This window comes from Psammomys obesus, unplaced genomic scaffold (genome assembly GCF_907164565.1).
Source record: "Psammomys obesus unplaced genomic scaffold, mPsaObe1.curated_primary_1811, whole genome shotgun sequence".
Classification (NCBI taxonomy): domain Eukaryota; kingdom Metazoa; phylum Chordata; class Mammalia; order Rodentia; family Muridae; genus Psammomys; species Psammomys obesus.
This window is the reverse complement of record NW_026585644.1, coordinates 47181369-47197494: the sequence shown is the minus strand read 5'-3', so window position 1 is coordinate 47197494 and position 16126 is coordinate 47181369. Positions and strand designations below refer to the sequence as shown.

Sequence of the window (16126 nt, the reverse complement as noted above, 5' to 3'; positions counted from 1 at the left end):
AAAAAAAAAAAAAAAAAAAAAAAAAAAAAAAAAAAAAAAAAAAAAAGCTCAATGGCATCTATCTCTTTTTTTGTTTGTTTCTTTTTTTGACAGGGTCACTCCATGTAGCCCCAGCTGTCCTGAAACTCACTGTGTAGACCAGGCTGCCCTTAAACTCCCAGAAACAAACCTGCCTATGCCTTCTGAGTGCTGGGATTTAAAGGTATGCACCACCACTGCCCACGCTGCATCTATCTTTAATTACTATCAGTAAATCAAAAGAGACAACCACCACTCTAGTGCAATCCTCCAAATTACAGAGTAGGGGATAGATCTCACCAATACACAGAGAAAGCTTGCTAGCGCAGCTCGGTGGAGCACAGCTCGGTGGAGCACAGCTCGGTGGAGCGCAGCTCGGTGGCAGAGAACTTGCTTAGCATGTGCAAGGCTTCAATTTCTAACACTGAAAAATGCATCTATTAATTTTTAAACTAAATAAGTGCACAGAGATGATGCCAGTAATCAAGTAATAAAGAACAAGGTTTCCCTCCTGGACATACTTATAAGAAAATGAAAAGCCATGTGTCCTATGAGAGCTAACGTCACGTGTCTGCACACCAAACCCTGTACTCTGCTTGTGTTCTAGCCCTTGCATCCTCACTACTGTATCATGCGCTTGGAGTCTGAAGAAGTCCAGCATTTCCCAAAGAGTATCTGATAGACATTCCCGTGTGTGATGCTACTGGACACTCAAATAAACTGTTAGTGATGAGACAACGAGGAGACGCCAACATGACTGTAGAACCTGCTCAGGCCTTCTGTATGCTAAAACCCTCTATCAATTCCAAGATCACATCCTAGCATGAAGTTTGCAGGATGCCAGGCTGAGCAAGACTTTGAAGAGAGTTTGGAAAGGACTTCCAAGAAGGCTTTGGTCTGGGCTTGGTCACAGTGTTGCAGGGCACGTAAGAGCAACTTCCGAAAGGTCTCACCTGATGTGTGTTGCAGGCAGGGACTCGTACTGGCGGGACAGAAAGAGCTCCCTATGTTTCAACTGGTGCTTCTGCTTCTCAGTCAGGTCAGCCTCAACTGTCGTCTCAGTCTCTTCCTCAGTTTCTTCTACACAAACAAAATTCATAGAATCCATTATTACAACTCATGCTGTCTCTTGGGATATTAAAACAGAATGAACAGACAGGTCAGATTAGTAAATTTGATATTTTCTTCAAACTAATCACTTTTGACCTTCGCATTAAACTTTTCATTGCAATCCCAATCCTAGGTGAAGCTCTTTGGGCTGCCAAGGAAGAAGGCAGACACCAATGTTAAAATGGCAGAACCGGTCGTGGTGATTCACACTTGTGATCCCAGCTGAGGCAGGAGGATCACCAATTCAAAGCCTATTTGGGTGAGCCAGTAAGTAAACAAGCACTACACAGTGAGGCCTGCCTTAAACAAAACAAATGAGCGGGCGAGAGAGCAGTGGCTGGAGAGCTGGCTCTGCAGTTGAGGGCAAGTGCTGCACAATCAAAGGCCGGGATTAGGGCAGCCACAGAACAAGCCTGGTGTCCTTACTAACACCTGTAGCCCCACTTCTAGGAACAGAGACGGGGGGGGGGGGGGGGGGGGGGGGGGGGGGGGGGGCGGGAAGGAACCACTGAGGTTTGCTGCCTTCCAGCCTAGCAGAGAAAACCCAACCCTAGGGTCAAGATTCAAGATAGACCTAGAGCATGCCTTACTGGAATAGACAGAGAATAACAGAAGAGGACACCTAACACCCTCCTCCTTTATGCAGACACACCAGCAAACACACATGTGGACACACACACATACACAAAAATAATAATTTTTTTCTTTTTTCTTATTTTGGTTTTTTGAGACAGGGCTTCACTGCCTCTCTTGGAACTCACTCTGTGCACCAGGCTGGCCTCAAAGTCAGAGATCTGCCTGCCTCTGCCTCCCAAAGGCTAGGCTGAGATTAAAGGGTGCGGCACCACCGCCTGGCATAAATTTATTAAAAAAAAAAAAAAAAAAAAAAAGGAAAATTAAAAGTAAATGACTGAAAAACTAACAGCTAAGATGTGATTGGCAGCAGCACACGCCTGAAATCTCCGCACTCAGGAGGCTGAAGATGGAGAGTTCTAAACGATGCTGGGCTAAGATCTCAAAAATTTATTATATTTTTTAAAATAAAACATTTATTTTGTTAATTAAAATAACATACAAATGAAGCCAGCTGTGGTAGCGCACTTGGGAAAACAGAGGCAGGTAGATTTCTGTGAGTTTAAAGCCACCCCGGTCTACATAGTTTGTTTCAGAATAGCAATGACTACATAGTGAAACCCTGTCTAAAAAAATAAACAAGAGAAAGCGACAGAGACAGAAAGACAAAGAGAGGCAGGCAGAAACAGAGAGAGAGAGGGAGGGAGGGAGAGAAAGAGAGAAAAGGAAGCAGAACTTCCAACTGAATAACACCAACTGAAACATGAGAATTGAGGAAATATCCTTAGAAATTAGAACCTGATTGGCGGTGCACACCTTTAATCCCAGCACTCAGGAGGAAGAGGCAGGTGGATTTCTGTGAGTTCAAGGCCAGCCTGGTCTATAGAGTCAGTTCCAGAACAGCCAAGGTTACACAGAGAAACACGCCCCCCCCGAAAACAAACAAACAAACAAACAAACAAACAGAAATTAGAAACTGAAGCAGGAAATGAATAGCTGAAAGAAAACTAAGCCATTTTAAAGCCCAGGCATGGAGCTTCCAGTGCGGAGCATGCAGGAGACCCTCACATTGAGCCCCAGGACAGCACTACTACCCAGAGTGGAAGTGCTGAATCCCCAGCATGCAAGAGAAAAAGGCAGAAGGATCGGGAAGAACAAGATCACCGCAGGCAATAGCCCAAGGCCAGCTGGGGATCAAGAGAACTGTCACAAAAAGAAACAAATAGCGTGCACCCAGCACTGGAGGGCCCCATACCCTACTCTGCGCACTCAGAAACCAGAACTCACCCTTTTCTGTCTGTGAACTCTATAAGCCATGTCATTCTGGGAGGGGAAAAATGCTTTTAATACCAGAGACTGAGGCAGGGGGATGGAGTTCAAGGTCAGCCTGGCTTTACTGAGTCTAACCCCTATTTCTAAAGCAAAAGCAAAAACCTATAAAGACCAACTTCATAGGAAGAGGAGATAGAAGAAAAAGAAAGAGGAAGAAGAAGAAAGTACCAGAAATAAAAAGAAGAAAATAGTTGTCTTTTCTATCTTTCTATCTTTGCAGGCAGGCAAGGGTGGGGTAGCTATAGGAAACCCCTTCCCTTCTGGAAGAAGACTCACCTCCAGTGCCCTCCACACACTTACTTGTTTAAAAGTGGCAACATGAGAAACTGGGTCAGAGGCGAAGCTACTTGTCTCTGGCGACCCTGTATAAAGACGGGCTGTAAGCAGGTCACCGGTCTGCGAGCAGAGTGAAGAGGACCTTTTACCTGCTCAACGGGCATGTGCAGGAGTGAGGCGCGTGCTACTCAGGGTGCTAGGGGCACTCAGAGATGTGGAGCAGTGACTGAGAAATGGCGCTCAGCCTTGGCCACTGAGGAGCACGGCTGGAGACCACTGGCAAAAACCAAGAGATGAAGTTCTATATGATGGGTCAGGGGTTTTTTGTTGTTGTTGTTTGTTTCTTGAGGCGCTCTAGCCAGGTTGCGGAAGCTCACCTCACACTCACTCTCTTAGTTACTTTTCTCTGGCTGTGAGAGCACGCACAGCAACAGCAACTTAGGGGAAGAAAGGGCCCATTTCACCCACGCTTCCAGGTAACAGAGCAGCACTGAGGAAAGTCAGGGCAGGGAGCTGAAGCAGAAGCAATGGCTGTTTACTGGCTCGCTCACCATGGCTTGCTCAGCCTGCTTTCTTATACAGCTCAGGACCACCTGCCCAGGGGTGGCACATTAACCAAGAAAACACCCGACAGCCGACAGACTTGGCCACAGGCCAACCTTAAGGAGGCAATTTCTCAACTGAAAATGCCACTTTCCAAATGCCTCTAGCTTGTGTCAAGTTGACAAAAACTATCGAGCACACTCACCATCCTCCTGCCTTTCTCTCCTGAATATTGAGATGATGGAGTATACTACCACACTTGTCTACAAGCTCTCTTTTTGACACTACATTTAATATATTTAAAGGGAAGGGGACACCAATCTCACAGACTTAATTCTGATTAATTTGAGCTCCACAATTTAAAAAAAAAAAAAATACAATGCCTCTGGAGGCTCACTGTTACCTCTCAGCCTCACCTGGGGCAGATCGTGTGGTTAGGGGGAATAGTGGGAGCTCAGAGGCTCAGAGAGAGGCTGCAGGAAACAGGAAGAGGGTTGGCTGCTCTTTGCACAACTCAAGAGTGAGCCTGGAACATCTGGTTTCACGGTAGAACCCTTAACTGGGAGACCAGGTGCCAGGTGGATGGCAGCCTATCTAACTGTCACAATCCTTTGTTGCTGTTTCGGTTTTCGTTTTTTTGAGACAGGGTTTCTCTGGGTTGCCTTAGCTGTCCTAGAACTAGCTCTGTAAACCAGGCTGGGCTTGAACTCACAGAGATCTCTGCCCCCACCCCCAAGGGCTGGAATTAAAGGTGGCTCAATTGCCAAAATTCTTATTTTAGGATCCAAGACCACAGAAGGCATTATATCAAACACAATTCCCCACAATTCCTTTTCAATTGCACGAGGGCTTGTCATCTTCTCTAATTTCAAACTGTAAAGGTCTGAACTGAAAACAAGCCTGGAAAACTGACTGATTTTAAAAGCCTCACCTAGGAGCAGGCAAATTGGCTCAGCAGGGAAAAGCACATGCCAGAAAGCTTGATAACCTGTGTTCCAATCCCTTGGCCCCACATAATGGGAGGAGAAAACTGGCTCCCCCAGGTTGTTCGCTGGCCTCTACATATTCGCAGAGGTGGAAATGAAGACACACATGTGCGTGCGTGCGTGCGTGCGTGCGTACATGAACACACACATGCATGCATACACACATGCACGCACACACACACAGTATCAATATAATAAAAGAAAGCTAAAGTCTTACCAAACTCAAACAAAGAATAAGGCAATTCAAGGCTCCTTGAATGTTCTTTCTAATGATGAATACAAAGAGAAACAGCACTAATGGAGCCAGGCCTAATAACATCTCAACAGCGGAGATCAATAAAGTTATTGCTGCATTGGCACTATTAGTACAGCAAATATCACATACAGAATTATGCTCTTTACTTAATTGGAATTTGATAAATTGTTCCTCTAAAAGACATAGCTAACTGAATTCTAGTGGTGTCCCACAGAGAAAAAAGCACCATTGCATATCATAGTAAGAACAGCAAACATGGCTTTTTGTGGGGAGGGGAGGTTGGTTTGTTGTTGTTGTTTTGGTTTGGGACTTTTGGGTTCTTATTGTGGGGGGTTTTCCTCCTGACCCCAAGTTCCCAGAATAAAGACTCATGAGACTCAAAATATATTTACAAATACCTAGGCCATATAGCTAGGCTCTTTTCTGACTAGCTCATAACTTAAAACACCCATTTATTGTTGTTGTTTTTAGACAGCGTCTCACTATGTGGCCCCGCTGGCCTGAATCTCTCTCTATAGACCAGGTTGGCCTTAAACTCACAAAGCTCTCCCTGCCTCTGCCTCCCAATGTTTGTCTGTTTATAGCACAAGCTCTCCTGGAATTCACTACATAGTCCAGGATGACCATAAACTCAAGGCATGTCTCTTACCTCAGTTTACCAAATGCCGAACTGTTTTGTTGTTGTTGTTTTTGTTTTGGGATTTTTTTTTTTTCCCAGTGCTGGGGATAAAATGAAGGATGTGGGCTCCTGAGCAAGCACTCTATCCCTGAGCTATACTCCTGTTAAAATTTTGTTTTGCTTGGTTTTGGTTTTTTGAGACAGAGTCTCAATATGTAGCTCTGGCTGTCCCGGAACTCACTGTATAGACCAGGCCAGCCTTGAACTCACAGAGATCAGCCTGCCTCTCTCTCCCAAGTGTTGGGACTAAAGGTATGTGCCACTACTCCCAGCTTTTCCTTTTCTTTTTTAAGTGTGTTTGTGAATGCCTAGAGAAATGGTTCAGTGGTTAATATTACTGGCTGCTTTTCCGGAAGACCCAGGATTGATTCTCAACATACACATGGTGATTTTCACAACCACCTGTAATATCAGTTCCAGGAGATCCGGTGTGATGCCCTCTTCTGGTGGCCACAGGCACCAAGCATGCACAGAGCAAAACACCCACACATATACAAATAACTTTTAATAATAGAAAAATAAACTGTGAGCATGTCTGTGTGTGTGCACGTGCGGCTGCAGGCACCTGAGGAGGCCAGAGAGATCTGATCTTCTGGAGCTGAAGTAACATATGGTTGTAAGTACTAACAGCTATCTATAAAGTACAGTGTAACCAAAGATGAAAATCACCACAGAAGCATGGACGCATACCCTGCAATCCCAACAGAGGACAGGAGGATGGTCCTATAAGTTCAAGTTTGAGAGCAGCCTGGGGTACACAGTAAGACTGTCTCACCACAATAGCAATGGTAATACTACATCTAACAAATCACAGAACTTGGACCCTAAAAACAACAACATTGTCAAAGACCAAATCAACTGAAAAACAACGCATGTTCACTGTTGGAAGAGCTAACATTGCTTGAAACCACAGAAAATTCCGAAGTTGATATACAGGTGAGAGCCATTCCTAATGATATGCTGCCCTTTTCATTAAGATCAACAGAGATCTGATCATTCATACGTGCATTTAAGGGCCTAGAGTAGTAAGAACAAACTGAATGCACACTTCAGTTCTGCAGTGATTGAGACCGTGCAGAGCTGGCATAGGGAGGGTGCACGGGTGACCAGAGGACAGACGGTGCAGAGCCTGAACGTCAATCAGTGGATTTTAAGCTAAGTGACGAGGACCAGTCATCAGTAGGAGAATGGACAATGCTTCCTTTAGCAAATGGGGCTGAGACAACTAGACACCTATATGTAAAAGAATTAACGCCTGTGGACTCCCACACCTCAAACCATACACCCAAATCAACTCAATATATCAAAAGGCCAAATGTAAGAGCTAAGATTCAAGATAAAACAGGTATCCCCGTGACCTTTTAGACTAGGAAGTGTTTTCTTAGCTATTATATGCAAAAGCATAAGCAAGAAAAACAAGTAGATAAATCGGATCCCATATTAAAATTGTGTGCTTAAACGGATAATATCAAAAAAGAAGATACTGGAGCCACAGACAAGTAGATGGGTACCTGCAGCTTGAGGGATGGCAGTCTAGCCCAGCCCATGAGTGCCAGCTTCAGGGATACCCACCTCAAAAATATATAGAGTATGATTATGGTGGTTTGAAAAAGAATGGCCCCCACAGGCTCATATATTTGATTGCTTAGAAGTGACACTATTTGTTGAAGTAGGTATGGCCTTGTTGGAGGAAGTGTATCAAAGCAGGTGGGATTTGAAGTTTCAAAAGGCCACGCCAGGCCCAGGCCCATGCCAGCGGCTGGCGGGCTGGCTGCTCTCCCTCCCCTCTCTCCCTGCTGCCTGTTGACCCAGATGCAGGACTCTGAGCTCCTCTCGAGCACCAGGCTCCCTGCGTGCTGCCATGCTCCCCACCCCAAGAGTGAGAATGGACTAAACCTCTGAACTGTATGCCAGCCCCAATTAAACGCTTTCCTTTTTCTTCACGGCAATAGAACACTGAACAAAAAAATGATTAAGGAAGATACCAGCATAACCTCTGGCCTCCACACACTTGCATGCTGCTCACTTATACACACACACACATCCATACATACATATAAAAAATTTCTTTAATCCTTATTAAATGATTGGGGAAGGGTTCCTCTCCTCCTCGTCTTCCTTCTCCTTCTTTTGAGGCAGGGTCTCATGTACTGCAGGCTAGCACTGATCAATTTATATAGTTGAGGATGGACTGAAACTTTGGATCTTTCTTCCCCAACCTCCTGAATGCTAGACTTGCAGGCATGAGCAACTGCTCCAGGTTACATGGTCTGGGGGTCGAGTGCAAGGCTTTCTTTAAGCATGATGGATAAGCACTAACTGAGCAGCGTCCCCAGACCTTTAAATATTTTCTAGGCCTAATTTGAATGCATGTTTCTGACAGAACACCTACCCGGCAGCGCTCCAGCTAGGCAGCCTAAAGACATGTTTACTTTAGTCCTCGTGAAGACCTCAAGCTTTTGTTAATGGAGGTAATATCTATCAAGATTTACTGTAAAAAGCAGCATTTCCTCAGAGACTTATTTTTAATTATGTGTATGAGAGGACATGCACATTAGTCCAGGTGCCCAAGAGTACAAGTGCCTGCAGAGGCCAGGGGAGGGAGCTGGGTCCCCGGAGGCCGGAGATACCGGCAGTTACGAAGGGCCCAAGGTGGATGCTGGGAACTGAACTCAGGTCCCCTGCAAGAGCAATATGAGCTATCCCTGTAGCCTTTAAAAGCAGAATTTATTTCTTTAAACTTAAGGGGGGCGGGGGTGAGGATGTGCACATGAGGCATCGGGTCACTGAGAAGTGGGCCATAGGTGCTTATGAGCTGGGAACAAAAATCGGGTCTACTACAAGAGCAGAATATGCTCCTAAACTCTGAGCCATCTCTCCAGCCCCAGGATTTATTTTTGTTTTTTGAGACAGGAATTCCCTGTGTAGCCCTGGCTGTCCTGGAACTCACTCTGTAGACCAGGCTGTCCTCAAATACAGAGATCTGCCTGCCTCTGCCTTCCACATGGTGGGATTAAAGGCATGTGCCACTACATACAGCTAAAAAGTTTTAAACAAACTGCAAGTACACATTCCATTAGCAGGGAAAATGATGCCATCCAGTCTCCACACAAGTCCATGGCACATGCATGAGAGGCTGGCAAGCAGTTGGGTGCCAGTTTAGTGTCACTTTGAATGCTATTCTGACCTCACTGACCTCACAGAGGGGAGTAGGAAATGACCAACCAATGCACAGGAAGTCAACCACTAAAAGAAGTCTGTCTCCGAAATGTTCCTTTCACACGGTGCGCTACAGTGACTCATCAGTTGTTCTACAGCAACTTAGGATCCCATCAGAAATTTAAGCTATTTCTGCTTTACATTTATTCAAAGAACACTGCATCTGGCAAAGGCTGCCCAATCTTATAATAAATCAAAGTCCATCTGGAATTCTGCATCCTTAGCCTGCCACCATGCAACTTTCCACTTGCTGTAAACTGTGAAACTTAAGAAACAAAATAATAACAATAATAAATAAAACTACATGTGTCTTAGCTAAGGTTTCTATTGCTGTGATAAAACACCATGGCCTCAGGGGACTTGGAAAGGGGCAGGGAGGAGACCAGGGAGGGAGTGTGGGGTTGGGGAGGGAATGAGGGAGCGGGATACAGCTGGGACACAAAGTTAACAAAATGTAACTAAAAATAAAAATAAAAAAAATAAATAAATAAATAAATAAATAAATAAATAAATAAATAAATAAATAAATAAATAAAGGCACCATGGCCAAAAGCAACTCGGGGAGGAAAGGGTGTACTTCAGCTTACAAGGTTCAGGTCACACCCACCACTAAGGGAAGTCAGGACCAGAATTCAAGCAGGACAGGAACCTGGAGGCAGGAACTGAAGCAGAGGCCATGGAGGGGTGCTGCTTACTGGCACATTTTCTGTGCTTGCTTGGCCTGCTTTCTTATAGAACCTAAGGCCACCTGCCCACTCCCCAAGAGGGCTGGGCCCTCCTCTCACACCAATTGTAAATCAAGAAAATGTCAGACAGGCCAATTTATCAAAGCATTTTCTCAGCTGTGGTTCCCTCATCTCAGGTAACTCTAGGTTTGTGTCAAGATGACAAAAGCCAACCAGCACAAGTAACCAGGTCATCCGCTGCATCTCACCCTCCTCCCAGCTCACTACTAGCACTACGTAGACCAGGCTGTCCTCCAACTCACAGAGATCCTCCTGTCTCTGCCTCTAAGTGCTAGAATCAAAGGCAGGGAACCACTATGTCCAGCAGATGGGGTAGGGTCTAATAAAGCCTCATCCCTTGGTGAAGAGCTACAAAAATCAATGGCTGCTGAGGGAGAATCATTTTTTTCCAAGGAAAACCTCTTGATAGGTTTCCCAGTCCTAAGAGATCAGCCCTGAACACATGCACATATGGGCAACACATATTGGGCCTGGCTGTGTGTGTGTGTGTGTGTGTGTGTGTGTGTGTGTGTGGCAACAATAATTAAAAAAGTAGAAATGATGTAAATAGTGTATTCATGTATGAAATTCTCAAAAACCATAATTTAAATAAGTAATTTTTTAAAAGCTCTTTACAGTTGGAAGCCACCATTCAGACAAAAACTAAAAAAAAAAAAAAGCTTGAGTGATTATAAATCTTAGCATCAACTATGCCGTGTGTTTTCATGGAAGCCATGCCCTCCCTCTACCGGACCTCAAGCAAAACATAAAGCAAAGTCTGCCTGCCTGCCGCCATCACTGTGAATTCCAGGCAAAAGCAGCAAGTACTATAACATGCAGAGGGGAGCTCTGGAAGCAAGATGGCGGATGCCAGAAGAGCTTGAGGAAATACAGAGGTCTCCTGGAGCCCCTATACAGATTGCCACCTGGAAGGAAAAGAGGGTAGGAGGCGAACTCCTGTCCTTCCTGAGTAAAGAACACAAGCCCTGGGTGAAGGTGGCCTGGGTCCTATCTGTGCTCAGGCTTGGGCTGACAAAGTTCTGTTTTCACTGCCACATCTGTCTAAGTCACCTGGGAGGGCAAAACCAGAAGGCACTTGTCTACATGGCCTCCAGTCCCTCCCATGCAAATGGAGGGCAGCTAGTTACCTCAGCCTTCATATCACCCAGCTGCAGGCCAAAAGCCTGCAGAGCACGGTGGCACACCTATAATCCCAGCACTTGGATTAGCACTTGTAGGCCAGCCTGGTCTACAAAGCAAGTCCAGGATAGCCAAGAATACACAGAGAAACCATGTCTCGGAAAAACAAAAACAGCAACTACAAAAAGTTGCCCTATGAAACTTTAATTCCAGAGGCAGATATATGAGTTTGAGGCCAGCCTGACCTACATAGAGAGTTCCAGGACAGCCAGTGCTACATAGGGAGATCCTGCTGAGAGAGGGAGAATTGCCCTATGACCAGGTATCATGGCACACACCTTTAATTGCAGCACTCAGGAGGCAGAGGCAGGCCAGCCAAGGCTACATGGTGAGACCAGTCTCAAAGGAGTTGCCCTAGAGGTGGGAGATGTGGCTCAGTTAATAGATTGCTCACCTAACAAGCACAGGCCTGTGATCACCGCTGTCTGGAGGTGGGGGCAGAAGGATCAGAAGTTCAAGGTTAGTGAGATGACTCCGTGGGTTAGGGTCCTTTCAGCCAAGCCTAGTGACCTGAGCTTGATCCCCAGGAACCACAGGGTGGACAACCCACATGGGTGTCCTCTGACCTCACAGGATGCATGGCGACACATTCCAGGGGATCTAAGTTGTCATCTCTTGCAATCCAAATTGAGAGATTTCTGTGCTATGTTCCTACTACCCAAAAAAGGCACGGCATTGTCTGCTTCTTGACAGAACACCCGAACAACTGTGCTCCAATCTTCAGAAGACCATTTCCCACCTGCACAGCTGAGTCACCTAACAGCACACTGTCAGCAGAACTCCAAAGACTGTTTCAGAGGGACTGGGTGCCCTCAAGGTCAGTTTCCTGGGTTGCTTGAGTTTCCCCAAGACCCTAAGTAGAATCTGTTCTGTCAGCGTTAGTGGGAAGTTCAAGCCAGGCTGCTTCTTTTCTCTCGCTGACTCTGACTGATACAGAGACTGCTGTTTTCCACATCTCTTAGGATTTTTGAGGAGCTTGACTTAAGCCCGCACAAGGCAGGGAAATAGAAAACACGACGAGGCCTTTGAAAAGGTAAGGGAATTAATTAAGGGTTGGAAAGATGGCTCAGGGGTAAAAGCACTGGCTTGAATCCCCAAAATGCACGTAAAAACAATGGATGTGCAAATCTGTGCAGGGAGCTGTGCCCAGGAGACTCCCGGGCCAGCTAGCTCGCCGGTGGAAGGCGAGAGCCCCTGTGTGAAAAAGTCCTCAGCCTTTGCATGCACAACACACGCACACACACACACACACACACACACACACACACACACACACACAGGCACACACAAACGCCCGCCTAGGATGTAAAAGGTCTTGGGTTCCATCCCCAACACTTCCTCAGAAGGAGAAAAACAAAACAGAATGTTTTAAGTAGCAGTAGGAATATAAAGAATTTACTAAAGTAGTGCAATGTAATGACACTCATCTGTAATCCCAGCACTGGACAAAAACAGGATTATGAGCTTGAGTTCAAAGCCAGCCTGAACAACACAAGATTATGTTTCAAAAAAAAAAAATTACTGAAAAAGCTATTGTAGTGGTTTGATATGATCCTATAGGGGGTCATCTTATCAAACCATTCTTATCAAACCCTCTATAGGATCATATGTTTGAATGCTTAGTCACCAGGCAGTGGAACTGTTTGGAAGGATTAGGAGGCGTGGCCTTGTTGAAGGACGTGTGTCACATACATGGAGGCACATGCATAGATAGAATTGTTAAACAGATGTATAATCTGAGTTACTCTATAACCTTGTTCAGCAGTTTACCTTAAATTTTTTAAATAAAGTGTGTGAGTGTGTGTGTGTGTGTGTGTGGGCATGTTCATACATGTGCAGAGGCCAGAAGCGTCTGCTCCTGGAGCTGGAGTTACAGGTGGCGGTGAGCTGCCTGATGTCGGTGCAGGGAATCAAGCATGGCTCCTTTGCAGGAGCAGCGCACACCCTTACGCCTGGTTCTCGTGTGCTTTTAATATGAGCACGTATGTCTGAGACCGTTTCTACAAGACGATTCAGCCACACAGTATGGAAAATGGCCTCTATTTCTCCTCTCAGCCACCACTGCCTGGGGCTCTCTCTGCTACTCACTTCTCATAATACTGTAACATGGGAAGCAGATCTCACAGAAGACAATTGTGTTCACTGCTCAATATGAGTGGCCAAGCCAGAAGGACCCCAATACCTGTGGGCCTAAGGACAACTTCACTAATAGAAAGTAATAGCTATGAGTGAGTGAGAGAGAGAGAAGAGAGGGAGGAAGGGAGGGAGGGAGAGGGAAAGGGAAAGAATACGTGTTTATGTGTGTGTATATATGTGTGTACGTATGTGTATGTGTGTGTACCATGTACCAAACCCTTAAGTAGATTTTTAACTTTTCTGGATTCTTTTTCCTTTTCTTAGGTCATGTCATACTGTCTATCTGCTCTCTCTCACTCTCTCTGTCTCTTTCTCTCTCCGCTTATGGATCAGGATGTGGCTCTCAGCTCCTAGTCCACCTGCGGCCACACCCTCTGTAATGATAATGGACTAACCCTCTGACCCTGTAAGCAAGTCCCAATTATATTTGAGCTGTCTTAAAAAAAAAAAAAAAGAATCTGAGCTGTCTTGGCCATGGTGTCTCTTCACAGCAATAGAACAGTGACTAAGACAACTATATACTTCAATAAAAATATTTTCTTTGTTGTTTTCTTTTCTGTTCTTTTTTGTATGTTGAGACAGGGTCTCATTTAGCCTAGACTGACTTCAAACTTGCTTTGTAGCTGAGGATGACCTGGAACTTCTGCTCTGCTTGCCTCTCCCTGGTGCGAGCTGAGAGCCATGCATGGCCACTCACCACCACTCGTGGCTTATGAGGTGCTGGGGATCAAAGTCAAGGCTCCGTGGTAGATGAGCACTTTCCAACTCATCTGCAGCCCCAGCCTCGGACGACTCTCTTTTGGCAAAGAGAACCAGGTGCTGCACACTTGCCGTCCCAGTGCTGGGGAGATGGAGGCCGGAGGACTGCTCCACGTGTGAGCGCAGCCTGGTCCACACCGTGAGTTCCAGACTGCAGACTGAGCCCTCATCTCATAAAACAGAACCAAACAGAAAACATCATCTGTGGGAAAACTGGAGACTAGCTACCCCAATTATAAAAATGGCTTTCATTCAGCTACTCATGGAAATATAAAACCCGAGGACATATTTTTTCCAACCCATAAATCATGTCACATAATTATAAAGGTAAAACCAGCACAGAGCCCTGAAAAAAAAAAAAACGTAGGAATTACCCAATTACTAGAATGTCTCATTTGGTAATCAATAAGCACCGTGACATAAATTTTAAAGTAGGAACACAGTACTTGCTGTTTAGAAAAATAGAAACCATTGACATTCAAAAGAGCAGATCAATAAGAAAATGTATACCATAAAACATAATTAACTTGTCAAATAATAAAACTTTGTAATATTTACAGTTGATAATAATCCAGCTAATAAGACACAAACTCACTGTAACTGTTAATTATAAAATGTCATTCACAAAAATAAAAACATCATAAAACAGCAAGAGGAAAATAACCTGAGAGATGCAAGTTTATTACTTTAATGTTCTGATAGAAAATAGATTTTATGTCAACTCTAATCAAGCAACAGAAAGCAGTCCGCAAGGAAGTGAGAAATGCCACCGAGGGCACGGCTAGCACTCTGTCCCAGAGGGTCTTTATTTTTTCAGTGTCTTATGTACCCAGGCCAGCCTGAACTCCTAATCTTCCTGCCTCCACTCCCAAGTGCCTGGAGCCCAGGCAGGCACCATAACTCCAGACAGAGCCTTAGGCTTGACTTGAAGCGTAAACACGAGGCTCACTAGGACAGGTTTCTGTCAGCTCTAAGAAGCCAGGTGCAGTTACACACTTCTCGGTTCTCAGTGGCAAAGGCAGGAGGACGGCTGTGAGTTAGAGGCCAGCGAGGGAGACATGAGTTGGCAGTCAGCCTGTGCTATACAATGAGGTCCTGTCTCTAGACAAACAATAACAACAACAAAAAATTAACAAAAGGACTGCACATCACAGAACAGATCTCACTAAATAGGCATCTTGGAAGAAATCCCCAGAGATGAACAGAAATGTCACCAAAGATACACAGCAGCTTATGATGTAAATCTCACACAGAGACATTCTGGTAAATTTTCAGAACGCCTATGCTAAAGGACAAAACACTGGAAGAGAAAACAACATTACCTACAAAAGAATAATATTAAATCTACTGAGCGGGGGGTAGTGATCCACACCTTTAATCCTGGTACTCAGAGGCAGAGGCAGGCAGCGCTCTGTGAGAGGCTACCCTGATCTACATAGAAAGTTCCAGGACAGCCAGGGATACACAGAAAGAGACTCTGACTCAAAAAAACAACAACAACAACAACAAAAACCAATACCATACTTAACAATGAATACCTCAGAACAAGCAAATTTCTTCAAAGTTCTAAGAGAAATATATTTTGAAACCAAAATTCTAAAGACCCAAACTAAGAATGTATATGATAATAAAAACATCTTAAGGAATATAAAGATTTAGAGCATTTACCATCAACACATTCTGTGGAAAAAAAATCTAGATAAGGACAATAGTTCAGCAAAGTGAAAACACAATGGAAAAATACAGGTTCTGTTGACACATAAGCAGTGAAGAGTAAACAGCTGCAGGATTAGGACATATGAGCCTCTTCTATGTTCTCGTTAACGTATTTAGCTTACGTGTATGAGCGTGCGGACATGTATGTATAGGTATATACGTTTTCATTAATGTGTTTATGTTGTGTGTATGACTGCTTTGCCTACATGTGTGTCTGTACACCATGTGCACCGGGTGCCTGGCAAGGAAGAACAGGGCATCAGATCCCCTGCAGTGGAGTTGCAGAGGGCTGTGAGCAGCCACGACGGTCCTCTGCAAGAGCAGCCAATGGTCTTAAAGATCCTTGAACCATCTCTCTAGCCTAGAAAACACAAGCCTTAAAGAGTAGATATGGAACCAGGCATTGAACTTCATTGTCTGACAGCGACTCCTACCGGAAGGCTAGGACTGAAGAACATACAGCAGAGCACCACAGCCAGAGCAATGAGGCTGGAGTAGCAACATTCTCTGAATTCTAGCAGACCTTGAGACTATACAAAGTTCTGGGATCTTGTGTGTGTGTGTGTGTGTGTGTGTGTGTGTGTGTGTGTGTGTGTGT

At 45.0% G+C, this 16126-nt stretch overlaps 1 protein-coding gene across 2 annotated transcripts in view; it reads right to left on the bottom strand.

The window, feature by feature from the left end:
- The window catches only part of Mta3 (metastasis associated 1 family member 3), a 90326-nt gene that overhangs the window by 61142 nt on the left and 13058 nt on the right, over positions 1 to 16126 (bottom strand). For both annotated transcript variants that reach the window (XM_055618997.1, XM_055619004.1), the window contains exon 4: positions 972 to 1098. In XM_055618997.1, the coding sequence (XP_055474972.1) occupies positions 972 to 1098 (127 nt within the window). The remainder of the gene's footprint in view (positions 1 to 971; positions 1099 to 16126) is intronic.